General features: G+C 40.1%; 1 protein-coding gene and 1 long non-coding RNA gene across 6 annotated transcripts; one reads left to right on the top strand and one right to left on the bottom strand.

The window, feature by feature from the left end:
• Window positions 1-255: 255 nt before the first annotated feature.
• Window positions 256-725, bottom strand: LOC120105066. The gene is made up of 2 exons (XR_005507432.1): window positions 405-725; window positions 256-367 (listed from the first exon to the last, which is right to left on the bottom strand). It is a non-coding gene; the product is annotated as an uncharacterized LOC120105066 (long non-coding RNA).
• Window positions 726-5,510: 4,785 nt separating this feature from the next.
• LOC103696444 (pentatricopeptide repeat-containing protein At5g01110) lies at window positions 5,511-27,091 on the top strand. 5 transcript variants are annotated; one of them, XM_039117138.1, is made up of 3 exons: window positions 5,511-8,117; window positions 8,216-10,339; window positions 25,297-27,091. In XM_039117138.1, the coding sequence occupies exon 1, from the start codon at window positions 5,515-5,517 to the stop codon at window positions 7,663-7,665; it is 2,151 nt and encodes a 716-aa protein (XP_038973066.1). In that variant the 5' UTR covers window positions 5,511-5,514; the 3' UTR covers window positions 7,666-8,117; window positions 8,216-10,339; window positions 25,297-27,091. The 5 variants fall into 5 exon arrangements, with proteins under 5 accessions (XP_038973066.1, XP_038973068.1, XP_038973067.1 ...); XM_039117140.1 differs by lacking the exon at window positions 25,297-27,091 and having other exon boundaries at window positions 5,511-8,106; window positions 8,216-8,293; window positions 10,223-10,607; XM_039117139.1 differs by lacking the exon at window positions 25,297-27,091 and having other exon boundaries at window positions 8,216-8,293; window positions 10,223-10,607.
• Window positions 27,092-27,302: the final 211 nt, after the last annotated feature.

Here is a 27,302-nt window from a genome sequence, read left to right as displayed (position 1 = left end):
TCCAGATCTAAGTCCAACCATGTAACCATCAATCCGTTAATACTAAATTTAAGATGCCCAAGATTCTCCCAAGAATTGTCAACAATAGAAAACCCCACTGATGAAAATTACATAGCTACCTTCAGATTATTCATAGAACCAACAACATTCTTCTCTACTAGAAGACTAACCTCAGTCTTCCAATAGTTCTACTTATTAATATAATTTCATCTTATCATAAGAATAAGGTCAATACCTCCAGATTTGGTTCTTTTATAGATGATGTAAATCAAACTTCTCTCTCTCATAAATAAAAATCAACGTCTTAATTTTGAATAAGAACATCAAGTTTCTTTGTCAAAATATCAACTACTCTTGATTAATCGATCTATCACAAGATTAGGTCATAAATAACTCTAATCCACCCCTAGTGGAATATTCATCAAAGTCACTTGACAACCTCAAGTTCTTTCAAATAGAGGGTTGATATTAATTGAAGAAGTACAAGCTTCAGATTTAGGAGGAAATAGGTCTACACCAAAATATTCCAGATCCAAAATCAAAATCGATGATCTATTAATTCTAGTCTCAAGATGTTAATCATTTCCTTAGCATGACATAAAATTAGAGAACCTAAGATAGTGCAGCGACATCCAAAAATTCAAAATCAAATCAAGTCTTTTGTTATTAAAACTTGCCGAATTAAAGGAATAATACTTCTGACCAACATAGAAAAATAGTTCAGACCACTACGCTTTCGTTGCGCACTCTGATTCAAACTACCAAAATTCTTTGGATTCACTAATAATTTTTGATCAAAATACTATTTTGTATTATGAACTAAAGAGATCCAAAATTTCAATTTCCATGTAAAGCCTAAAAAGAAATCTTTGATTCTCGTCCCCTACTTTACCTCAAGCCATCCGTCTAGATTCACCCTCGGGTCAAAATTGATTGAATCTTAATTCTCTTATCAGTTCAACTAGAGGATTCTAAGTCAAACTCCACGTAAAATCAACCAGAAGAATTCTCTCAATGCTCGTCCAAATTAGAAGGCGTTAAATCAATACAAATGAGTAAAACCAACTCAACCATCTCTCCTAACGTTTTCTTCATCGAGATCTTTAGCATTTATCAAAAATCCTTCATCATAACCATGTAAGCCTCTAAAATACAAATTCTTTATGCAAATCTAGATTTTTATCAGCAACCGCAACAATATTGACAAAAGACCCTAGATCGGCTTAAATCCAAACTTTGAATTGAAGTTTTATATACATCACATAGTTTCTGATAGACATGAACAAGATCTATTATTTGGATCCAAAGACGATAATTTAAATTAATAATAATCCACAGAGATGAATACTTTACAATCTCCAATAAAATTATTTCTTCAAGATTGATAATTATTTCTTAATTCTGTCAAAAGCATAAGCTACAAATTTAAGAGAAAAGAGATCTAGGCTAAAACATTCCAAATCCAAGATCAGCTAATGCAAGAACAATTAATCCTAGACTTGGGATGCCAGATTTCTCTCTCTCTCTCTTTTTTACAACAGATAGAAGAACCTATTAATAACATGATAATATCCAGTCAAAATCAAAAATACTATTCTTTTCTTTGACAACGAAATTCTCCTTAACAAGAAAACCCATCAGAAAATATTTTCCAATCATAGAGTTAATATCGTTGATCATCTTAAAATAATTTAAACAACCAGTATTCTCATAATTTACTAAATTACTTCCAATCATAATCCCAATCTATATTGTAATTTTAAATTAATTCTAGAATTTTATCCCAAATATATTCTCCATCTACACAGGAGTTTCATACATGATCCACATACAGTTTTCAATCCTCGAAGAATATTTTAATCAAGCACTGTAAAAAGGTTTCATAGCCCAAATCTTAAACAACTTTATATAAATGGATCTTAATTTGCCTCTAAAAAAATTATCTTCAAAATTAAGCAAAATCATAGTATACCTCCATATCAATTTTTGAGTTTACAAGTTCACTTAAATAATAAATAATCACAATGCATGATAATATTTCATGGCCAATCCTTTTGCACTTAATCTAGATCCAAATCTAACTAATTATAACTTGATTCATAGATTGCCCAATCTTCCATAATGTATCAAACCTCATATGTAAATTCAATCATAATTTCCTAGTAACCTTCTCATACATAATCTATCACAAGGCTTAATAGAAAATCTTGAAAGTAGCTTACAATGCAATTGACATGGATTCACGTCCAATGCCCTTAGTGTTTACCCACCTACACTCATCTTATGTCAGATTCTTTGTCTTAGATTTTATCCACTTATGCTCTGATACCATAAAAGTTGTCACGCCCCCGTCCCGAGATCGCGGGCTGGGGGGTCGCGCCAACCGCCGCACACCCGTAGGAAACTCTCCACACGAGCATGCAAGGCATCTAAACCAAACACCTCAATTATGAAATTCCAAAATAATTTAACAGAATAAATTGAAATCTTATTCCATTGACTAACTCAAGTCATAATGTCTCACAAGTCTAAATATGCAGCGGAATAATCATTTACCAACATGCAGAAACCTAGTTCTTAAAATAATAAAAGTCCACCAATCATAATAAATGTCCATAATAACAAATCAACTTAAATAACCCTAATCTAAGATAACTTGTGCCACAATCCTTCTAGTCGCTCTCCCAATTTGAATCCCCAATAGACTAGTTCTCGAAATCTGTAAAATAACAAGAGATGGTATAATGAGCTAGACAGCCCAGTAAGAAATGAACACTCTAGCTAGATAAATCAAGCAATAATATGTGGAAAATAAATAAATATGCAGTTCCAAAGTATAAGTCAAATATTTCTTAAATTCAAAAGATTCTTTTCACGGTTTCAAGATTCTTTCACATATTCAATTCATCTTGTCGATCCTGGACTATGACCACATGTTCCCTGTGGCAGGGTCATCAACACCGACTAATCTTCTTGCGGTGAGTCCTTCAGGACAGTCAATTGCCAACGTATCTGCCCCCATTGGCGGGGTCCTCAACATAGCCAGGTCGATAGTTCAGTTTGTTCTTTATTTCATATTTCAGTTATATATAAGAAAAATCATACAATGTCAAAACCAAATGTCGTTCATATCTTAATTTCTTTCAATTTATCGGATTCAACTCAACAGCCAGGAACTATGACCACATGTTCCCTGTGGTAGGGTCATATCACCGACTATTCTTCTTGCGGTACCAATGTATTAGCCCCCATTGGCAGGGTCCTCAACATAGCCCGACTGCAAGTCTGAATCTATTTCAAGTCATAATCTTTTCTTACATTATGTTTAGTGTTCCAAGCCAAAAGATACAATGTCAGAGCAATTAAACACAATTCAAATCAGAAGCAGATACGTTCAATCATAATCATATAATATTCTAAAATACACATATAATCCATGCATCAAATTCGGAATCATGAATAATTCGATTCGTGAAACATATATATAGTTTGCCGATAAATCTAGAAAAGAGGTTACATCACTTACCTTGCGAACGCGATCCACGACAAATCCAATTAATTCCACAAATCCCTTCCAGAACCTAATATTCAAAAATCGTATTCATCTTTTAAAATTCATCACAATAAATATATATAAAGACTTAAAAATTTAATATCCTCCCATGGCTGGCCCCGCAGGAGTGCCTAGCACCCCGAGTTTGGGTTCATACCCGTAAACCATTCTCTTTCTTTATTATTATTAAATTAATTTTCTTTTCTTTTCTTTTCTTTTCTTTTCTTTTTCTTTTTCTTTTTCTTCTTCTTCTTTTCTCTTTTCTTTTTTTTCCTTCTTTTCTTTTTCTTCTTTCTTCTTTTCTCTCCCGACTCCCTTCTTCTCCTTCGGCGAAACAGGGGATCCATGACCCCCCTGCCGCCGCCCGCTCTTCTTTCCTCCCGGTCGAACCCAAGGCGGCCGCGGTGGCCGGCCTTGGCAGCGGCAGCAGGTGGCGGAGCAAATCCGGCCACCCCCGGCGACTGGCGGCGGCGAACACGCCGACGGCTAGAGCAAGCCGTTTTGGACCCAAATCCGGCGATCGGCCGGCTCCAACCCACCACACGTCATGGCCAAGCAGTGAAAGAAGAGGAGAGAAAGGCTAAGGATTCTCACCTCCGCCCCGACGTCCGGCGCCTCTCTCCTTCTCCGGCAGCAAAGAAAGAAGAATGCCCCCCGTGCCATGGCTTCTCTCTCTCTCTCTCTCTCTGTGGTAACATGAAGAAGAATCCTCCCCCATTTCTTCCTTGGGGTGCGGCGGCTCTCTCCCTCGGTGGACTCAAAGGAGAAGGAGAAGGAGAAGGAGCCCTAAAACAGGGGCTCCTTCTTCTTCGGGATGGATCCCTCCATCCCGTTGCCTCACGTGCACCGCACGTGAGGCCAAAACTTGGGACTGGGCCGGTCAAGTGGACAGGGTCTCACATGTACAATTTCTCAACTCAGCTTGTTTGGCACGCCAGTAAGACATACTTTGGTTTTGAAATGAGCAACAACCCTCCATTCTACTTGCCATTTTATCTCTCTATGTCACACCAAACTATAGGTGCACATCCATCTCCTCCTCCTCTGGCTCTCTATAACCCCTAATTTGCCTGCTCATAACAATTCTAAAAAAATCAAAAGACCTATTTTTTTAGTGTCCGATTATCTTTTGGAGAAAAATCAAAAGACCTATCATATGAAGATTTCAATATGGATACTTGCTATTTTATTCCATATCTTTTCTTCATGTTCACTAATTTTTTGACTTATTTTTCTTCTTTTATAGCTAATTTTATATTTTTATTTTTAATTTATTTATGTATTATATGTTAACTAAAAATATCTATATTCTTAATGATTTTTCTAATGTGTATTATACAGTCTCGGTTGCTCATTATTATAAGCTAGTTTAATTGTTATTATAGTGTTACCAGAACAATTCTTTAATATTTTGTATTATATATATCCATCCTCTAAAATCTCTGTCTCCCAAATCATTAATATGCACTAAACTATCCACTACAAAGTGGAGGTGAAAACTCAGGTAAATCATGAACATGCATATTATTTTCCATCTCTATCTTTTTTTGAAAAAAGAAAATATAGTAGGTATCTTCAATTCAAAACAATTTTTTATACAAAAATTATGAAAAACTAAATTTTTAAATATAAGAAGACTGTAGTTAACAGGCTAGAATACTCCACAAGCACCTTTTTCCTCAAAACTCCATGAAGGCAGCATCCGGAGTTTATTTGGTGCAAACACCCAAAGCTTTACAGTGCATGACGTTGCTCCACGACAGAAAATAGGAAAAAAATTGTTACCAGCATACCATAGTAGTAAACTAGCTTGGGCTCGTTCCCCTTTTCCCCTAACAGCCTAGACCATACATAGCTTTCAAGAAAACGCGGTCACCTCGGCCCAGCCCACTAACCTGGCCCATTAGTGGTTGCTGAATTATTGCTGAGCACGAACCAGAGAGCGTCGGATTTCTCTTCAAATGGCGTCGCGTTTACGGAACGCCACCAGGTATTCTCCCCGCCCCCGCTCCTCTCCCTCCCGCCTGAACCCTAGCCCTCCCAAAATCCCAACCCTCTTCCAAAACCCTAACCTTAGCTCAGAGAACCCAGACGAGATCCTCTCCGACCTCGAGCGTGGAATCCCCAATCCTCTCCTCCACTCCCCTTCCAACCTCCCCCCTTCGGTCGTCCTCGACGTCCTCTCCGAATGCAGCCGAAGAAGTCCGGCATTAGGCCAGAGATTCGTCGGTCTCTTGGCCCAGAGATCCGATCTCAAGCTTTCGTCGGAATCCCTCAGCGCGATGATCCATATTTGTATCCGGAACCAGAGGACCTCCGACGCCCAGTCCCTGATCCTCCGGATGGTCCGGCGGAGGGGCACCTCGAGGTCGGATATCGTAGGTGCTTTGCTCTCCACCTACGGCCGTTTCGGATCGAATCCATCTGTGTTCGACCTCTTAATCCGCACCTACGTGCAGGCGAGGAAGCTAAGGGAGGCCTCTGAGGCGTTCCGGGTCTTGAAGGCAAGGAGGCAATCCGTCTCGGTCAATGCGTGCAATAGCCTGCTCGCTGGCTTGGTTCGGGTGGGTTGGGTCGACATGGCGTTGGAGATCTATAAAGAGGTCGTGGGAATGGGGACTGAATTGAATGTCTACACTTTGAATATCATGGTGAATGCCTTGTGCAAGGATGGAAGGTTTGAAGATGCCGCCTTGTTCTTGTCAGAAATGGAGAAAAAAGGACTTTTTGCAGATATTGTGACCTACAATACTTTGGTGGATGCATGTTGTCGCAATGGGCATCTGGAAGAAGCCTTGGAGTTGCTGAATTCAATGGTTGGAAAGGGATTAAAGCCTGATGTTAGGACTTATAATGCTGTTCTGAATGGGTTCTGTAAGAATGGGAAGTACAAGAGAGCGCAGGAGTTGCTTGGAGAAATGATGGCCGGTGGATTGGTGCCGAATGCCTCTACTTCTAACATTTTTCTTGGTAGGCTTTGTAAAGAAGGGAATGTGAAGGAAGCAGCAAGGATTTATAATGAAATGTTGCATCGTGGTCTTGCTCCTGATATGGTTAGCTTTAGCTCTATGATAGGCTTGTTTGCTAAGAAAGGGTATATGAATAGGGCGCTAGAGTATTTTAAAGAGATGAAGGCAGCTGGCTTGGTTCCGGATAATGTGATTTATACTATGCTTATTGGTGGTTTTTGCAAGATTAGTTTGATCTCTGAGGCTCTTAAGATGCGTGATGAGATGGTAGATCATGGTTGCATGCCAGATGTGGTCACTTACAATACAATTTTGAATGGGATGTGTAAGGAGCAGAGGCTACCGGAGGCGGATGAGCTGTTCAGTGAAATGACAGAAAGAGGGGTTGCCCCTGATTTTTGCACTTTTACAACTCTCATACATGGATCCTGTAAAAATGGGTGCATAGAGAAAGCTTTGAATTTGTTTGATATGATGCTGGAGAAGAATTTGAAACCAGACATTGTTACTTACAATACTTTGATTGATGGTTTATGCAAAGAAGGGGACATGGAGAAGGCTAATGAGTTGTGGGATGATATGTGCAATAGAGGAATTTTGCCCAATCTCATTACATATAGCATTCTAATAGACTACCATTGTAGTAAGGGGCAAGTTGGAAAAGCTTTTGGGTATTGGGATGAAATGATGGAAAAAAAAATTTTGCCTAATATTGTGACTTACAACTCAATTATCAAAGGTTACTGTCGGTTGGGCGATGCATCAAAGGCTGAAGAGTTTTTACAAAAGATGATTCAAGAAAGGGTCTTTCCCGATAGGATAACATACAACACTCTCATTCATGGGTTTGTGAAAGAAGAAAGGATGCAGGAGGCTTTTGCTTTGCTTAACAAGATGGATGATAAAGGAGTGCTTCCTGATGTGATCACATACAATGTGATCATAACTGGTTTTTGTGAACAAGGGAAGATGCAAGAAGCTGATTGGGTCTTCAAGAGAATGGCCAACAGAGGAATTCAACCTGATAGATCTACATATACAACCTTAGTAAATGGCTTTGTTGCTGCTGATAATTTGAAAGATGCATTTCGGCTTCATGATGAAATGCTGCAGAGAGGATTTGTACCTGATGATAAGTTCTGAAATTCTTTTGTGCATTTTCATCAAGATTTGAGATGGAATTGTAGGCTGACTTTTTCCCAATATCATGACTTAAGATTCAGTTAAGGTTATTGACAGTCTATGTGTTAAGGCCAACACTCTAATTTTCGTCTCAGTAAATAAGACAAGATTTTATGAACTTTTCATCTGGTTTAAAAATTGACAATGAAGATTTCTGGATGGCGGTATCACATGACATTATCATACAAATTGCTCATGAATTGAGTTCATCAAACATGAAGTACATGAGAATGTCATTCAATTTTTAAGAGAATGATTAGCAGAGGGTTTCAGTCTGGTGAAGCGTTCAACCTTCTCAAATGGTTGCAAAAATTTGAAAAAGGCATTTCAGCTTCGTGATGAATTGCTGTGAAATGGTTTTGTATAAGCATACCTAGTGCACTATTCTTGAAGTAAGAGAAGGTATGTAGAAGGTAATATTCTTTGCTTCTTTGTGTTCTCTTATGTCCAAAGTTCAACTATGGATCTCTCAAATAATTCTAGCCTCATTCACTTTTTCTTCATTTTACAGGGCATGCTGGCCACATTAATGTGGCGTGGATGGATTATTAACTCATCGCATTGACTTTTGGGCTATGTTCTTCTATTTGTAGATCCTTGACTTTTTTAAAAACAGATACCATGTCTGACATAACTAAAATTTGTGGTTTTTATTAAAAGTTTGAATATGGTTGTAGTTTTATTTTTTGGCTCTTTCTTTGAACAAGATATTTGGAGCTTGAAATAATTCCTATTTGAGATTTCATATACTTGTTTGTTTTCATCCTTTCTATTTGATGATTTGTTATCGACTCATAGACAAATGATAATACGTTTTTAATTTGCATTGGTTTCACAATCTATTCATAGCATTAGTTCTATGAGGACCCATGAGGATTTGTGTTTAATCTAAGATTGGCTATGCGCTGGATAAATCTTAGGTACTTATACAGAGCCAAGAAATCCAAATAACATCTTTTAGATAACTTTTTTAGGTGAGATCCTAGGTCATTGCAAATCATATCACAACGGACTCGGTCCATGGCCTATATAGACTAGGGGATTCTGTAGCATGAGCTTAGTGGAGTTGACCATGGGCTGATCATGGTTCTAGTGATTGGATTTGATTGAATTTGGACTTTTAGTTTAGCGAGGATGCCATGATCTAAATAGGAGTATACGACATGTGCAAGTATGTGTTTAGTCCCATAATAGTTATGTATTGGGTAGATCTTGGGTATCTATACCAGGTGAAGGAACTCAAATAACACCTTCTAGCTAGTCTTTTTGGGCGAGGTTCTGAGTCATTAGAAGTTCTTAGAATTTTTGTATGCTACATATCTCCTTTCTACCTTTCTTAGCGTTTTCTATCTATAGTATATTATAACTTTTACCTACAAAGTAAATTGATGCAGTTAAAGATGAGCAGAGAACCTTTCCATAGTAATTCTTTCTAAAGTGAATTCCTAAAGGAGCCATGGAGCATATTTTATTTTTTCTTTCATTTTACCCCTCTTAACTATGACAATTCACACTTGTAGGAGGTCATAAGAATTGCTTTTGTTAGTGATGTAGTAAAGTTTTTGTGATCTTTACTATTTAATTCTTGAAGAGAAGAAACAAAAGCTTGCTGCATTTTTTTTGATAAAACTAATTATTTTTGCTCCGTTATTGGCCTTGTTTTCTTGAATTTTTGTCCTTTTGCCCTTTTGAAGAGTCAATTACATTCCCTTCTTGAAAATGATGAGTGGCTGATGCTGAAGATAGATTATTGCTCTTTTTTTTCCCCCTCATTTTGATTTTTATTATTCTTATTGTTGCTTCTCAAATTTTATCGCACATTTTTTCTAATATGTGCATGTGGAAGTAACTGTGTGCATTGTCATCTATTGATTCTTTGGTGTTAGTCTCTTGTGGACGATGGTTTTACCTTTTATTTTATTCCCTAAGGCCTTGTTCTGTTGTAAGATAGCAAATTCCAGGTTAGCTAACCCTGACTCTTAGAAATGCTTCATGATTCCCTTATCCTTGTGTTAATAAAAAGTGGAGTTCGGTTGAAACTTGGGTTTTAGTGGGAAAAGGTGAGAAAAGTGCGCAAGAGAAAGAGCTCCTTGTGTTATCTTTATCCCAACTTTTTTAGTGTGTTAGACTTAACCTGATTATTTCACTTTTTGTCCCACTGACCATATCGCTTTAATCCTTCAAAAAAGCAGTCTTGTTTGGGAGGTTCGTGAGATAACCCGTCTTTAAGCTGCAGTTATCCTGTAACTAAACATGGTGAAGTGTAGGTATCTCCACCATTGCTATCGACGGTAGATTCAAGTCATTATCTGCATCATTTTCTTTTTAAATAACAATTATCACAAGTTCTTAGCGCATATGCAAATAAAATAATTTGCCCAAATTCTCAAGCCTAATCATCTATTAGAATTGCTGCCAAAGGTTAAAAGATTTGAAACGATTAGAATGCTAAAATCTTTGTGTCAGAATCATGATTCGTTTCTCCATTGAGTAAAATCTAGTATCTTCTTTTGAACAGGTGGCCTTTCTGATTCTCAAGAGAAGATGATGCTGTTTGAAGTTTAGTTGAACACTCCCTGCAGGCAAATAGAAAGAATGACAACTTCCGGAAGGCTGGCCTTCTCTAGACTCTCAAGTGAGTGTTTGCAATGTGGTCGCCAGATATCTTTTGCTTTTTGCTGTTCTTTTATTTTGTTTTTAGGAATACTAGGAAATAAGCAGGTGCAATCCACACTTAACAATATAATGATAAAAACAGTAAGGCAATAAATTATTCATTAACATTATCAGTTTTTAATTGAAATGATTTATGAATAGTGAGAGAAAAGATAACCAGAAAATATACAATCAAATATAGAATCAGGATTAAAGAAAATAATTTAGAATGAAAATAAAACTTATAACACAAGATAGAACAAAATGAAATAAGAAAAAGTAGTAGAACTGTGGAATTAAAATTATAGCAAATGATGTAAAACTTAGAAACAAAAGGAAACAATTTAACCAAAAACAGGAAATTGAAATAAAAATAAAAGAAACTTATAATTTAATTATAAGTTATTTTTTCTTTCTCGCGGCCGCACACTCATGGTGAGTCCCCTCTTCCCGTCTGCCTCTTTTTCTTCTTCATCTTTCTTTCTTTCTTTCTTTCTTCCTTTTTTTCTCTTACTTGATATATCCTCCCGCTTGGATCGGGAGGAGGGGATGCAGAGAAAGAGAAAATGAGGTGGTCGGAAGGCTTATTTGGCTCCGGGGGAGCTGCGAGCACCTTCTCCAGCGACACCGACGTGGGTTCAAGAAACCCTAACCTAAAGGAAGAAGGGTGTTGCCCAGATAGACAACCCAAGAGGGGGGGGGGGTGAATTGGGTTTTTAAATTAATTTAGATATTTAAAACTTTATGGATGATTAATTAAAAACTATTGCAAGTTATTTAATTTAAGCTAAGTGCAGTGAGAGATATGAAGGGTAGAAGAAGAGACAATCCAACACAAACACCGAGATTTATAGTGGTTCGGAGCTAACCCTTGCTCCTACGTCCACTCCCCAAGTCTCACTTGGGAATTCACTATAACCCCCCTTGGATTACAGTCGGTTGTTTTCCAAGCTCACAACCAAACTTGTTGTTTTACGAGCTCACAACGAACTCGGTCGATTTTTCCAGGCTCACCGACTAGAACCAACCCCGATTGTTTTTCCGGGCTCACAATCAAACCCTTACACACGCTGGTTTTTAACTTGGCTCACCAACAAACCTTAATCCCCTTGATTCAATCCCCCGATTGAACCAAGTAAATACAAGTTGTAGAGAGAAAACAGAAAATAAGCTTCTCAAAAAGCAAATGTAAACAATATGAACAATAAATGAAGTTAAGAAGCCTCAAACGCTTTTAGATCGGAGATGGGGAATGGCTTCTTAAACTTCTGGTCTCCTCTTGAAAGAGTGGTCGACTTGAATGCAGGAGGAGGAAGCTTTAATTGCTGGGAAGATGTTGTTGGTAGCAGTAATTGCAGATCTTCCTCTTTTTCGTTGATGAGCACCTTGCAGAGCTTGAATGTTTGATTAGTTGGAGTGGAATGGCTGTTCTCTGCCTTGCTACAGTCCTCTGTGGCTATTTAAGCCAACCCCCACGGAAACTAGCCGTTAGACTGCTTTTTCTGCCCGTTCTGCACACTCTGCGCAGCCTGACAATATGACCGTTGGTGGGTTGGAGTCGACTCGCGCGATCAGGAGTCGACTCGGCTGTAGCGGGAGTCGACTCAAGCTTTTCCGGAGTCGACTCGGCAACTGTTCCAAATTTGAATTAAAGTTGCCTTCACGACTGGGAGTCGACTCGTCTTGACCTGGAGTCGACTCGCCGACTTCTGGAGCTGACTTGGCAATTTTGGAGTCGGCTCATCCACTGAAGTCCGTGGATCCAATTTTGAATTTTGTCCACTCGAGTCGACTCGACTGTCCTGGGAGTCGACTCGAATCTCAGAGCTCGAACTCCCGATCCTCTGTCTTTTGGCTCGTCCAGTCTTGGAGTCGACTCGAACTTCCTTGGAGTCGACTCGGCTCTCAGTTTCCGAAAGTTGGTCTTCTGCCTTTTGACGTGAAGCTGTCTTGGAGTCGACTCGAGCTGTCTGGGAGTCGACTCGAATCTCAGAGGCAGTAACTTGGTTTTCTGTCTGTTTTGGGGTCGCGGTGTCTTGGAGTCGACTCGCGTATTGCGGGAGTCGACTCGAATCTCAGAGTCCATAAAATGCTCTCTGACTTTTTCTTTGTGTACCGCTGAGAGTCGACTCTTGCTTTTTCTGGAGTCGACCTGCCATCCATCGGAGTCGACTCGCGTTCCACTGGAGTCGACTCGAATCTCAGACCCGAAAACTGCTCTCTGACTTTTCTGCCTGTGACTGCTTGGAGTCGACTCTTACTTCCTTGGAGTCGACTCGGTGAACATTGGAGTCGACTCACGCACTTCAGGAGTCGACTCGTTGACAGGTTCTGAGTTGATCCCTTCTGTTCTTCTGTCTGTTCTCAGTCGGAGTCGACTCGTACTGATCAGGAGTCGACTCGAGCTCGTGCCAGTGAACTTGATACGCTTGGAGTCGACTCGTGATACTCGGGAGTCGACTCGAGTCTCAGACATTGGTTCAAACAGACTCCTTAACTTATCCAAAAATTATGAACCAAGTCTTGGGACACTTAGACAGGATTTTCACTGAAACACTCAATTGAATTCATTAGTAATCAAAAGATATACTCAAATGCTTTGAGCTCATCAAAATCAAATGGGGTTTTAATCAATCACTCCACAATCTCCCCCTTTTTGATGATGACAAAACATTGAGTATATGTAAAATGAATTGCTCAATAAACAATGAAGTAAAATCCATAAATGAATTCAAATGTCTGATAATTTAATTTATCCAAGTTTGAAAGGAGTGAAACAATAAATTTTGGAGTTAAAGCTCCCCCTTTCATTTGGAATTATATAAGCCTTCATATTATGCAGTCAATTGTTTGGCTTATATGTCATTAATGATTTAGCTTGATTAAAATTCAGATTCTCCCCCTCAACATATGCATTCTACTATGTTTTGATTCTCTGAATTTCCTTTTAATGCTTTGAAGTATTTGAGCTAAAATTTTGGTTTTTAGAGGGAAAATCTGTCAATTTGTTCTTGAGTAGGATTCAGCTAATCTCCGAATATCCCTTGAATAGATTCTGGAGATTACTCCATTAGGAGCCCCAAAAGAGAGATAATGAGCCTCGAGGTACCGAATCCACTTAGAACAAATTTGTGTGTGTTTTTAAGAGTTTATCTTTTTATTGATTTCTTTTACATATTTTATCCATATTTCTCCCATTTTACATATTTTATACATATTTCTCCCCCTTTTTGTCATCATATCAAAAAGGAGGTAATCACACACAATCAATAGCACAACCAATCATCAAATGGCACATAATTGAAGATAAGATGTCTACTCATTGTATTGATATGAATGTAAGTACATTTGAGCATACAATAAGTAAAGTAAAACAAGACAAAACACAAAAAAAAACATCTATGGCCTCCTCGAGGATGAGGCTCCCCCTCTCGAGGATGCATCTCCTCCTCTGGAGGATGTGGCTCCTCCTCTCGAGGATGGTGCTCCTTCTCTCAATCGGCTCTGCTCCATGAGAAGGGTGACTGCATCTGTAACATGGCCAGGCTGCGTGATAATAGACGTAGTGGCTCTGCTATGTGTAGTGGAGAGCTCAGTCACCGACGTCTGAAGCCCAGTCACCGACGTCTGAAGCGCATCCAGCTTGTCGATGAGTACATTCGACAAGCGCTCGGCCCCCTCGGTGGTGGTGTGCATGTCACGACCTATGTCCTCTCGCATCTGTCGAGTGGTGCTCGTGACCTCACTCATGCTGTGGAACTGGGCCTGGACCAAACTCCGGACATTGTAGATCTCTTCCCGTACATGAGCCGTCATGTCAGTCACGGCTGTCAAGGAAGGGACCAACTGAGAAGATACGGGTGCAGGAGTGGGAGCAGGCACCGAGCCTCGGAGCTCCCGAAGCAGCTCATCCCTCACATCTCTGACTATCTCCTGTCGCAGCTCCCGGAGCTGCTCAGGATCAATCCGGACCTCCATAGATGGTGGAGCCGAGGAGGAAGGTCCGGCGGAGGTGGTAGGAGCAGGAGGAGTGGATGGAAGGTCTGGATGGTCTGGATAGTCGGAATCGGGCTCAGGACTGGGAGAAGGTCTGGTGGTCTGAGTGGTGAGGGTAGACTTCCTAACCCATACCCCTTCTCTCTTCCGAAACCCCATCCTGTGTAGGGTCCCCGCACGCGTGCGATCAGTCCATCGCAACGCACGAGAGGGTTCCCCCTCTGGAATGGGAATCTCGTACTCCCTAAAAAGAAGGGTGAAAATCATGCCGTATGGGAGGGTGAGCCTAGGTCTATCTAGGGGCTCACACATATACCTATAGATGAGCTTAGGGAAGTTGATTGGGGTGTCCTGAAGAATGTAAAACATAAGAGCTAGGTCTCTCTCATTCACAAAATCAAATCTCCCTGTCTTAGGGAAGATGGACCTAGACAAAATACTCAAGAGGATCCGCACCTCAATCAGTAGTGAGCTCGCGGATACCTCGTCTATAGGTGACTGGGGTGGATGCCCTAGAACGGCCGTAAGGGCCTCAACCCTATCCTCAGGGTGTGTGGGAGCCACCCCTACTAATGGAAGGTGGAGGATGTGGGCAATAAGATCCTCCGTGACACGCAAAGGGACACCGGCTGCTGTGCCCTCGATACCTCCATCTCTCCGATGGACGGTACCATAGAACTCTCTAACAAGGCCTGGATATGTGGGGAGGTCCAAGGTGAGGAAGTATTCTAGGCCCTGGGCTCTAAGCCTATCACCTATGGTGAACCCTTCTCGTGAGAGGAAGTCGAAATCGACATACCTCCCGGTGGAGACGACCTTCCCGGCCAATGGCCTCGCGGGAACCGCCCTAGGCGGGGAACGAGCCGGAGGTGGTTGCCTCGCGGGATCGTGCCGCGCCTTGGAGCGCCGCTCGGGACCGGCCTCGGGACAGGACCTCTTCCTAACCACGGTCTTACGCGGCATTTTGACCTAGACGGGATGAAAACCTAAAGACGGTGAAAGGTCGACGGAGGAAGCTTGGGACGGACCGGAGACGACCTAGGAACGGATGAAAACCCTAAGAACCGGTGAAAAATCGACCGAAAAAGGGTTAGAGACGATCGGGGACGACCTAGGAGTCGGCTCTAGGGCTTTTTGAACAGTGGCGGCTTGAAAGAAAAGTGTTTTCGAAACGACAAATCTAGGTTAAAAAGTCGGATCCCGACTGCGAGTCGACTCCCCTGAGTCACGAGTCGACTCGTCCTCGAGTCGACTCCAGAATATGCGCGAGTCGACTCTCCTTATGCGCCTGTGGACCTCGAGTCGACTCCCGACAGTATGCGAGTCGACTCCCCCTCTGCTGCCATCTTTGCGAGTCGACTCCTGCCAATGCGCGAGTCGACTCCCCCTTAGGAGCCGGCTCTGAAACTTACTCGAGTCGTCTCTAACCTTGGCACGCACCTAAAAATCATGCTATAATCGTGCCAAATGAGGGAAAATCACCTAATTAAGATCTGATTTGATGATCATTGAAAAGGAACTCTATTTTAACCACATTGTAATCATCAAAATCAATGAATCTAGTGGAAACTACCACTAGGATGGATCAATCACTCCTAATCCCCTCCTAAGTACACTAAACCTCTCTTCACTTAGGGGTTTTGTAAAAATATCTGCTAATTGATTATCAGTACAAATAAATTGGAGTGTCACATCACCATTCAATACATGATCTCTTATGAAGTGATGTCTTATCTCAATGTGTTTAGTTCTTGAATGTTGAATTGGATTTTTAGTTAGATTTATGGCACTTGTATTATCACAATTAATGGGAATTTTATCTTGTTTAATGCCATAATCTTCTAATTGTTGTTTAATCCATAAGATTTGAGCACAACAACTCCCGGCTGCAACATATTCAGCTTCAGCAGTAAACAATGCAACCGAGTTTTGTTTCTTGCTAAACCATGAGATAAGATTTTCTCCTAGAAATTGACACGACCCGCTGGTACTTTTTCTATCAAGCTTACATCCAGCGAAGTCTGAATCTGTGTATCTTATTAAGTTTAGGCTAGATTCTTTAGAGTACCATAGCCCTATGTTCTTAGTTCCTATTAAGTATTTAAAAATTCTCTTAACTGCAGCTAGGTGTGATTCTTTAGGATTAGCCTGATATCTAGCACACATGCACACACTAAACATAATATCAGGTCTACTTGCAGTAAGATACAGTAAAGATCCTATCATACCTCTATAAAGTTTTTGATCTACAGATTTACCTGATTCATCTTGGTCTAACTTGCATGATGAGCTCATGGGGGTGCTGATTGATTTGTTTCCCTCCATATCAAACTTCTTGAGCATCTCCTTGATATATTTGGCTTGATTGATGAAGATGCCTCCTTCTGACTGTTTGATTTGTAGCCCGAGGAAGTAGTTCAGCTCTCCCATCATGCTCATCTCAAACTCACTCTGCATCAAATCAGCAAACTCTTCGCAGAGGCGATTGTTAGTAGCACCGAAAATGATATCATCAACATAAATCTGTACTAATAACATATCTTTATTTTGCTTTTTCAGAAATAATGTTGTGTCTACATTTCCCCTAGAGAATTCATGTTCTAATAGAAATTTGCTAAGCCTCTCATACCATGCTCTAGGTGCTTGTTTTAAGCCATAAAGTGCTTTGTTCAGTTTATATACATGATTAGGGTATTGATGATTTTCAAAACCAGGAGGTTGTTCTACATATACCTCCTCATTAATATACCCATTTAAACATGCACTTTTTACATCCATTTGAAATAGTTTGAAGTCCTTAAAGCATGCATATGCTAATAGTAGTCTAATCGCCTCAAGTCTAGCTACGGGAGCAAAGGTTTCATCAAAATCTATACCTTCTTCTTGATTATACCCCTTTGCTACTAGTCTAGCCTTATTCCTTATAACAATTCCATTTTCATCAAGTTTATTTTTATAAATCCATTTAGTACCAATAATTGGATATTCAGAAGGTCTCTCTACTAGATTCCACACTTTGTTTTTAGTAAATTGGTTTAGTTCTTCTTGTATTGCATTTATCCAATTTACATCATTTTCGGCTTCTTCTATATGTTTGGGCTCAAAGTGTGAAACAAAAGCTAGATGGTTATTCAAATTCCTAAGGGATGCTCTAGTCCTAACGGGTTGAGATGGATCATCTAGAATTAGTTCCTTAGGATGCCCATGAGCATACCTCCAAGCTTTAGTTAGCCCGTGATCCATAATAGCCTCTTGGCTTGATGATTCTCCTTCAATCAACTTTTGATTATCATCTTGTAATCCCATCTCATCTATCTTTTCTTCAAGTATTTCAACATCATCATCAAAATTAACCTTCTTACTAGACGAGATGTCACTAGAGTCATCAAAAACAACATGTATAGATTCTTCTATAACTAAGGCTCTTTTATTAAAGACTCTATAGGCTTTACTAGTTGTAGAATAACCTAAGAATATTCCTTCATCAGATTTAGGGTCAAATTTCCCTAGATTATCTTTCCCATTATTATGCACAAAACACCTACATCCAAAAACATGAAAATAATTAACCTTTGGTTTTCTGTTTTTCCACAGTTCATAAGGTGTTTTCTTTATAATGGGTCTCAATAGAACTCTATTTAGTATGTGACAAGAGGTATTAATGGCTTCTCCCCAAAAGTACTTAGGGAGGTTACTTTCACATAACATAGTTCTAGCCATTTCCTCTAGTGTTCTATTCTTCCTTTCCACCACTCCATTTTGTTGTGGTGTCCTAGGTGCTGAGAAATTATGGGTTATCCCCTTCTTACTACAAAATTCATTAAATGACTGATTTTCGAATTCGGTACCATGGTCACTTCTAATGGCTATGACTGAAGACTCTCTAGCATTTGTTACTTCCTTATGGAACTTCTTAAACATAGAAAATGCTTGATCCTTATGCACTAGGAACATGACCCATGTGTACCTAGAGTAATCATCTACTATAACTAGACCATATTTATTTCCACCTAGGCTTGTTGTTCTAGTTGGACCAAATAGGTCCATGTGTAATAATTCTAGAGGCCTAGAGGTAGAGACACATTTTATGGATTTAAATGAGTTCCTAGATTGTTTGCCAAATTGACATGCTTCACAAATTTTGTTCTTTTCAAATTTTAATTTTGGCAAACCTATCACGGAATCTCTTTTAACAAGTTTAGTTATTGTGTCCATGCTTGCATGACCTAACTTACGGTGCCATAACCAACTAGCATCATTATCTTTAGTTTCATTAACAACTAAACATTGGTTATGTTTTGCAAGATCTTCTAGGTCTACAACATATACATTTCCACGTCTAATCCCTTTAAAAACTAAACTATTATCATTAGGATTTGTTATAATGCATAGTGATGGTTTAAACATAACATCATATCCTTTATCACATAATTGACTAATGCTTAACAAGTTATGCTTAAGACCATCAACATATCTAACATTATCAATAAAAGTAGAAGGGGTGATTTGAACTTTACCAATACCAATGATGTGACCTTGGTTGTTGTCTCCAAAAGTCACAGCACCTCCCTTCTTAGCTTCAAGGGTGAAAAATTAATCTTTATCACCCGTCATGTGCCTTGAGCAGCCACTATCCAAATACCAGCAGTTTTTGTTGACCTTGGCTGCAAGATACTCCTACACAAACAAATCATGTCATCTTAGGTACCCAAGTTTTCTTGGGTCCTTCATGGTTAGTCAAGTTGGTTCCTTTTGGAACCCATACCCTTTTAATTTTCCTTTTTATTTTATTTTTCCTAAAATTACACACATTTGCTTTATGACCTATAGTACCACAGCAAAAGCAAGTTATTTTCTTAGTTTTAGTTTCCCCAGCTTTAACAAAGAAGTTACTAAGAAGTTTTTGTTTATTTCTTGGTTTATACCCTAAACCCGCTTTATTAAATACGGCTCGTTGACTATTAAGTATCATGTTTAATTTTTCAGAACTATATGTAAATTTTTCAACTAAGGGTTTGTATTTGTTAAGTTCTTTAGTTAGAGTTTGATTTTCTGCTTTTAGGTCATTAAGTTCTTTTGTGAGATCCTTATTTAAGATTTGTTTATGATTTTTAAGTTCTGAAAGTTCCTTAGTTAGTTTTTCATTATCTTTAGTTAAGGTACGAGTCTTTTGAGTTAAAAGTTGGTGGCTTGTCTTAAGTTCTATATTTTCTTTGATGATTAAATCCTTATCCTTAACTAATTTATCGTATTTATGTAGGTATGATTGATTAGCTATTTTTAGTTCTTTATTCTTAAGATTTATGGCCTTATATTCTACCATTAATTCATTAAATGCATCATAAAGTTCATCAAAAGAAAAATCAAGATGCGTATCGGAAGTTACCTCGTTTTCGTTGGCCATGAAGCAGAAATTGGCCTTCTCTTCTTGTTCATCATCTGATGAGGAGGATGATGAGTCGGAGTCGGATAGTGTAGTGACAAGAGCCTTCTTCTTCTTGTACTTACTCCCCTTCTTCAGTAAGGGGCACTCTGCTCTTATGTGACCCGGCTTCTTGCACTCGTGACACCCAATCCCCTCATTTTCCCTTTCCTTACCTTTGTCCTTGCGGTAGGAATTTGAGGGGCCTCTCCTTTGATGATACGCCTTCTTGTGGTTGATAAATTTCTTGAACTTGCGCACAAGAAGTGCCTCACCATCATCTTCCTCATCTTCTTCTTTTTCACTGCTACTGCTGCAAGATAAGTCCTTGTTAGATGAAGTAGATTTTAGTGCTAATACCTTTTTCTTATGAGAGGACTCTTCCTCATTGTGTTGTTTCATGGTTAGCTCGTGCGTCATCAAGGATCCAAGGAGCTCCTCGAGTGGTAATTTGTTCAAGTCCTTGGCTTCTTGGATTGCCGTCACTTTAGCTTCCCAAGACCTTGGTAGACACCGAAGGATTTTCCTGACAAGCTCACTGTTAGTATAGTTCTTGCCAAGGCTTTTTAGGCCATTGACAATATCAGTAAACCTAGTGAACATGCATGTAATTGTTTCATTAGAATCCATTTTAAATAGTTCATATTTATGAACCAATATATTAATTTTGGATTCTTTAACTTGATTTGTGCCCTCATGGGTCACTTCAAGTCTATCCCAGATCTCTTTTGCAGAGTTGCAAGTAGAGACCCTATTAAATTCATTTCTATCTAAGGCACAATAAAGTACATTCATAGCTTTAGAATTAAGTTGTGCCTTCCTCATGTCATGTTCATCCCAATCCTTTTCTAGTTTGGGTACCTTGACACCCTCTACATATATGGATGGGATGTATGGGCCATTTACTACAATGGTCCACATCTCATAGTCTTGGGCTTGGATGAATATTCTCATCCTAGCCTTCCAGTATGAGTAGTCGGATCCATTAAAGAAAGGGGGTCTTTGGGTGGACTGACCCTCAATGTGGGAAGATCCAAATGGGGTTGTCATTTTGATCTTTTAACTCTTAGGTGGAAGAGTTTTAGGCTCTGATACCACTTGTTGCCCAGATAGACAACCCAAGAGGGGGGGGTGAATTGGGTTTTTAAATTAATTTAGATATTTAAAACTTTATGGATGATTAATTAAAAACTATTGCAAGTTATTTAATTTAAGCTAAGTGCAGTGAGAGATATGAAGGGTAGAAGAAGAGACAATCCAACACAAACATCGAGATTTATAGTGGTTCGGAGCTAACCCTTGCTCCTACGTCCACTCCCCAAGTCTCACTTGGGAATTCACTATAACCCCCCTTAGATTACAGTCGGTTGTTTTCCAAGCTCACAACCAAACTTGTTGTTTTACGAGCTCACAACGAACTCGGTCGGTTTTTCCAGGCTCACCGACTAGAACCAACCCCGATTGTTTTCCCGGGCTCACAATCAAACCCTTACACACGTTGGTTTTTAACTTGGCTCACCAACAAACCTTAATCCCCTTGATTCAATCCCCCGATTGAACCAAGTAAATACAAGTTGTAGAGAGAAAACAGAAAATAAGCTTCTCAAAAAGCAAATGTAAACAATATGAACAATAAATGAAGTTAAGAAGCCTCAAACGCTTTTAGATCGGAGATGGGGAATGGCTTCTTAAACTTCTGGTCTCCTCTTGAAAGAGTGGTCGACTTGAATGCAGGAGGAGGAAGCTTTAATTGCTGGGAAGATGTTGTTGGTAGCAGTAATTGCAGATCTTCCTCTTTTTCGTTGATGAGCACCTTGCAGAGCTTGAATATTTGATTAGTTGGAGTGGAATGGCTGTTCTCTGCCTTGCTACAGTCCTCTGTGGCTATTTAAGCCAACCCCCACGGAAACTAGCCGTTAGACTGCTTTTTCTGCCCGTTCTGCACACTCTGCGCAGCCTGACAATATGACCGTTGGTGGGTTGGAGTCGACTCGCGCGATCAGGAGTCGACTCGGCTGTAGCGGGAGTCGACTCAAGCTTTTCCGGAGTCGACTCGGCAACTGTTCCAAATTTGAATTAAAGTTGCCTTCACGACTGGGAGTCGACTCGTCTTGACCTGGAGTCGACTCGCCAACTTCTGGAGCTGACTTGGCAATTTTGGAGTCGGCTCATCCACTGAAGTCCGTGGATCCAATTTTGAATTTTGTCCACTCGAGTCGACTCGACTGTCCTGGGAGTCGACTCGAATCTCAGAGCTCGAACTCCCGATCCTCTGTCTTTTGGCTCGTCCAGTCTTGGAGTCGACTCGAACTTCCTTGGAGTCGACTCGGCTCTCAGTTTCCGAAAGTTGGTCTTCTGCCTTTTGACGTGAAGCTGTCTTGGAGTCGACTCGAGCTGTCTGGGAGTCGACTCGAATCTCAGAGGCAGTAACTTGGTTTTCTGTCTGTCTTGGGGTCGCGGTGTCTTGGAGTCGACTCGCGTATTGCGGGAGTCGACTCGAATCTCAGAGTCCATAAAATGCTCTCTGACTTTTTCTTTGTGTACCGCTGAGAGTCGACTCTTGCTTTTTCTGGAGTCGACCTGCCATCCATCGGAGTCGACTCGCGTTCCACTGGAGTCGACTCGAATCTCAGACCCGAAAACTGCTCTCTGACTTTTCTGCCTGTGACTGCTTGGAGTCGACTCTTACTTCCTTGGAGTCGACTCGGTGAACATTGGAGTCGACTCACGCACTTCAGGAGTCGACTCGTTGACAGGTTCTGAGTTGATCCCTTCTGTTCTTCTGTCTGTTCTCAGTCGGAGTCGACTCGTACTGATCAGGAGTCGACTCGAGCTCGTGCCAGTGAACTTGATACGCTTGGAGTCGACTCGTGATACTCGGGAGTCGACTCGAGTCTCAGACATTGGTTCAAACAGACTCCTTAACTTATCCAAAAATTATGAACCAAGTCTTGGGACACTTAGACAGGATTTTCACTGAAACACTCAATTGAATTCATTAGTAATCAAAAGATATACTCAAATGCTTTGAGCTCATCAAAATCAAATGGGGTTTTAATCAATCACTCCACAAAGGGGAAAGAGAAACCATGAGGGAGGAGGGGGCTTTTATAGCCTATGGAGAGGGACAGGCCACAACTGCGAATGGGCCAGACCCAACTGTGTGCAGGCGGTCAATGAATCGGGCCCTTACAACTAGCATGTAGTAGAAAAATATGCTTGGGGATATTGCAAATAGTTCTATTTTCTTATTTAAAAATTAATTTTATTTTGAGATTGTAAAGTATTCATCTTGGTGGAATCATTAATAATTTTAATTATCATCATTATCCAAATAATATATCTTACTTATGTCTATCGGAGACTACGTGGTTTGTATATTCAAGATTCTGGTTTGTAAGTCGATCTAGAAATCTTTGGCTAATGTTGTTGAGGTTGCTGATAAAATCTAGTTTTGCATGAAGAATTTGAATATTAGAGGCTTACATGATTATCATAAAATCTTTTTGATAAATGCTAAAGATCTCGATGAAGGAAACTCTAGGAGAGATGATTGAGTCGATTTTACTCATATCTATTGATTTAAGGCCCTCTAACTTGGTGGAGCATTAAGAAAATTCTTTTAGTTGTTTTTACTTATAGGAGTTTGACTTGAAATCATCTAGTTGAATTGACAAGTGAATTAAGATTTAATTCATGTTTGAATTATAGCAACTAGCCTATGATGGTTTTGAATGTATCAATTGACTCGAGGGTTAATCTAGACGGATGTGCTTGAGGTAAATTAAGGGATGAGAATCAAAAGTTTCTTTGGGGCTTTACCTGAAAATTAAAATTTTAGATCTTTTTAGTCTATAATACAAAGTAGTATTTTGATCAAAAGTTATTAGTGAATCCAATGAATTTTGGTGGTTTGAATCAAAGCGCGCAGCAAAAATGTAGTGGTCTGAATTATTTTCTAAGTTAGTCACAAGTATTATCTCTTTGATTCGATAAGTTTTAATAACAAAAGACTTGATATGGTTCTTTGTATAGTAAGATTTTCCTGATAAAAGAAAGGACAACATTTTATTTTTTGTATGTCGTTGTACCATCTTAGATTCTCCAATTTTATGCCATGCTAAGGAAATTCTTAGCATCTTAAGACTAGAATTAGTAGACCATTGATTCTCGATCTTGGATCTAGAATATTTTGGTGTAAATCTCTTTCTTCTTAAATCTAAATCTAGTACTTCTTCAATTAATATCAACCCTCTATATGATTGAAAGAATTTAAGTTTAACTATAGACCTTGAAGAATATCCTACTAGGGATAAATTGGAGTTGTTTATGATCTAATATTGTGATAGATCGGTTAATGAAGAGCAGTTGATATTTTGACAAAGAAACTTAATATTCTCATTTAGAATTAAGATGTTGACTTCTGTTTATAAGAGAGAAGTTTGATTTAGATCATCTACAAAAAAAAAAATCAAGTCTCGAGGTATTGGACCTCATTCTTATGATAAGAACTAATGATAAAGTTGTATTGATAAATAGATTATTAGAAACTTGACAATGAGATTAGAATAATGTATCTTTAACTTTTTGAAAGTGCAAGGAAAAAAAAATTTGTAGTCGAATATTTTTTTATTTTTTTTAGGGGGAGAGAATATAAAATTCAACAAACTAGACCCGATCCACTTAACCGACCCAATCATCTTGGCCCAAAACAAGAGAAAAAAATTGGCATGTGTCACGGCACGTGCGAGCAAGGAAGAGACTCCTGATCAGAGTTTTCTTCCTCTCCAAAATCATCAAACAGAATCCGACGCTAGCTTAGATGCTGGTCGCACCCAAGCCTATTTAGAAGCCCTCTCGGACTCCTCTCTCACCCCACCAGAGAACTAGCCTCGATCGGAGCTCAGTGCAAGTATTTTCCTTGAGTTTTCTTTTCAAGCGCTAATCACCTTTGTACCATTGCCATAGTCAATCCTCACCAGAAAATAGGTAAGGACCCTCTCACCTTGCAACTACTCCTCTCCTCTTTCTTTCAGAGCCTTTGGAGCCTCGATTCTGGCCACTGATCGCCAAATTTTGACTGAGAAGGAAAACACTCCATTTTCTCCAATTTTCGGAAACCGGCGCTATTTTATTTGGTTTTCGATAGGTTCTGCATCGGCTCTCATCCCTGAGGTTTTCACTTGATCTTCCGCAGTGGCTTACGGCCATGGCCAAAGTTTCGACTATTGGGATACTTTCGTTTCATGGTTTAAAGGGTTGGAAGTCCTATTTTTGATGGGTTTGGGCGCTGCCGCCTATCCCCATCGGCCCCTATAGGCCAGCCATGGGTCCCCTAACTGATAAGTGCTAAATAATGCATAAATTAACTTTTTTTTATATAGCACTTATCATCATTTTAATGCACATATTTTATATTTAAACATGAGAAAATATGTTTTCCTTCATCATTGCATTTTAATAAATTATTAGCTAATTCGAGCTTGGTTTAATTATTTTGTCTGAACTAATGTGTGTAGGTCGCGTTTGCAGCTGAACCCGTGTCCACGTCACTCTCCCGCAACCGTAATCCAGCACGTCCGCAGCCTTCCTCCTAGCTCATAAATTCGTTTCCTCATCCCCTTCGGAACCAAGTCCCAAATTTCACGCGTCCGCCCCGCATCTCTCCCCTGTTCCATGACAGTCATCCAGAACCAAATCTAGATTAAAACATAAGAATCCCAGCTCACGGAATAGAGCCGTGTCCACGGGATGCTTCCCAGCGAATCCAACAAGTCTCACACAACCTTATCCCAAAAAGCAGAGCCATTCCGCATCTAAAGAACAAGCTCACCGATCCGGATTTGTCCCAGATTTCCTTCCATTCGTGATAGCCTTCATCACCCACGGATCTTCCCAGCATCTTCCTAACCTTCCACGACATTCCTTCTCCGAATTTCCCAGCTTCCCCCGCTAGATCCCCTCCACGGATAAGCTCTCAACAACGTCCACAAACAGAATCCCTGTTTCAAGATCGCAATTCATCCTCATCCCTTCTCAACCGTGGGCAACATTCTAGCTTCCATGTCTCCGCGTTCATCCTCATCTTCCCAGCACTTTCCAATCTTTCCGTGATCCATTCTCATCTTCCTCTCTCCCACTGCATCCAGCTCACGGTTCATCACTTCTTCCCAACCATTTCCCATCATCTGCGGCGGAGATCAAGCCTTCACAGAATCCCCTGTTTCAAGATTTCATCCCGTACATTGCATCCGTGCCATCCTCTTCTTCCATTCGCTCCCAGCAAATCTTCACACCTCAACCTCATAATCAGTCCGGATTGGCTTTGTTCCTCCCAGATTCTGAAATCACCTCCCACGATTCTCTACTCCGGATTAACTCCATCATCCACGGGCAGAACAGAGTTATCCTCTCAAAACAGCATCCATCATCTTCATCTCTATCCCGCGGCCAGCCGGATTCCCACGCTTCCTCTGTGCATCTCAGCATGATCCATCCTTATCCACTGCTAACCGAGTCCCAAGCTTGATCCCGTTCGTGATGACCATCCAGGATCCATGACAGCATCCCGAGCTTCACGGGTTACCTTCTATCCAGCCTCTTCCGAATCATTCCGGATCATCCTTCCAGCGGAACAGAGGCCGAGTCTTCCCATCCTTATCCCAGAACAGTTGTATCCTTCTCCCAAACCAAATCCAGAGCCCGTCCCAGCCTCCCTCCGGATCGCGTTCGTGATCTATCTTCATCCCACGACCGCATCAAATCCCCTGCATCTTGGATTACAAGCTTATCCCCTGCTTTGGAACCAACTCTCAACATCTTCATCTCCACCGTGTTGAACCAACATCAGCAACTTCCGGATTTCTCCCAACGTCCAAGTTCATCCAAGCTGCCAGCCGAATCCAGTTGTTCCCAGTTCCAATCCAGCATCAGATCGAGCCTCATCCTTATCCTCCACTCGGAAAAAGGGAAGAAGTAGAGACTGCAGCCTATAAAAGTCCCACGGTGAACAGAGGAGGGAATCCTTTCGGAGGAGATCCCATCCATTAGTTCTTCGGGAAGTCCCACGGGAAACAGAGAAGAAAAGAGGAGTTTTGAAGAGACGCTGGGAGCGGGCGAACGTGGAAGGGAAGTAGAGGATTTTCCAATGAAGACGGGAGGTCGTCAGGAAGCCATGCGCAGCTAAACCTCGGTTTAGGAGTTTGATGAAGCCATAGAGGAATATTCGTTTCGTTTTTATTGACTTGAGTTTGTATTATAAGATTGTTGCATGATGAAAAATTTATCAATTGATCTTACGATTTATTCAATTTATGTGAATCGTTTATCTTACAGAAAATATTTTACATAGATTAATCTATTTCATCGAATCCAACACCTGTGGTTTGGAGGAGATATTCATGTGACATCAATTTCATGTTTAATGATTTAATGATCAGATGCATCATGCTAGGTTAGACAGGTCATGCTTATCGTTAGAATAGATGGTTTGTGCTAGACTTAGATGATTCATGCTAGGATTTAG

The sequence above is a fragment of the Phoenix dactylifera genome, unplaced genomic scaffold (assembly GCF_009389715.1).
Source record: "Phoenix dactylifera cultivar Barhee BC4 unplaced genomic scaffold, palm_55x_up_171113_PBpolish2nd_filt_p 000186F, whole genome shotgun sequence".
In the NCBI taxonomy this organism is placed as follows: domain Eukaryota; kingdom Viridiplantae; phylum Streptophyta; class Magnoliopsida; order Arecales; family Arecaceae; genus Phoenix; species Phoenix dactylifera.
Note: the sequence above shows the minus strand (reverse complement) of the source record. Positions and strands in the feature narration are given on the sequence as shown.

Excerpts from the sequence above, each read along its gene's own strand:
- LOC103696444 (XM_039117138.1), top strand. The coding sequence starts at position 5,515 with ATGGCGTCGCGTTTACGGAACGCCACCAGGTATTCTCCCCGCCCCCGC.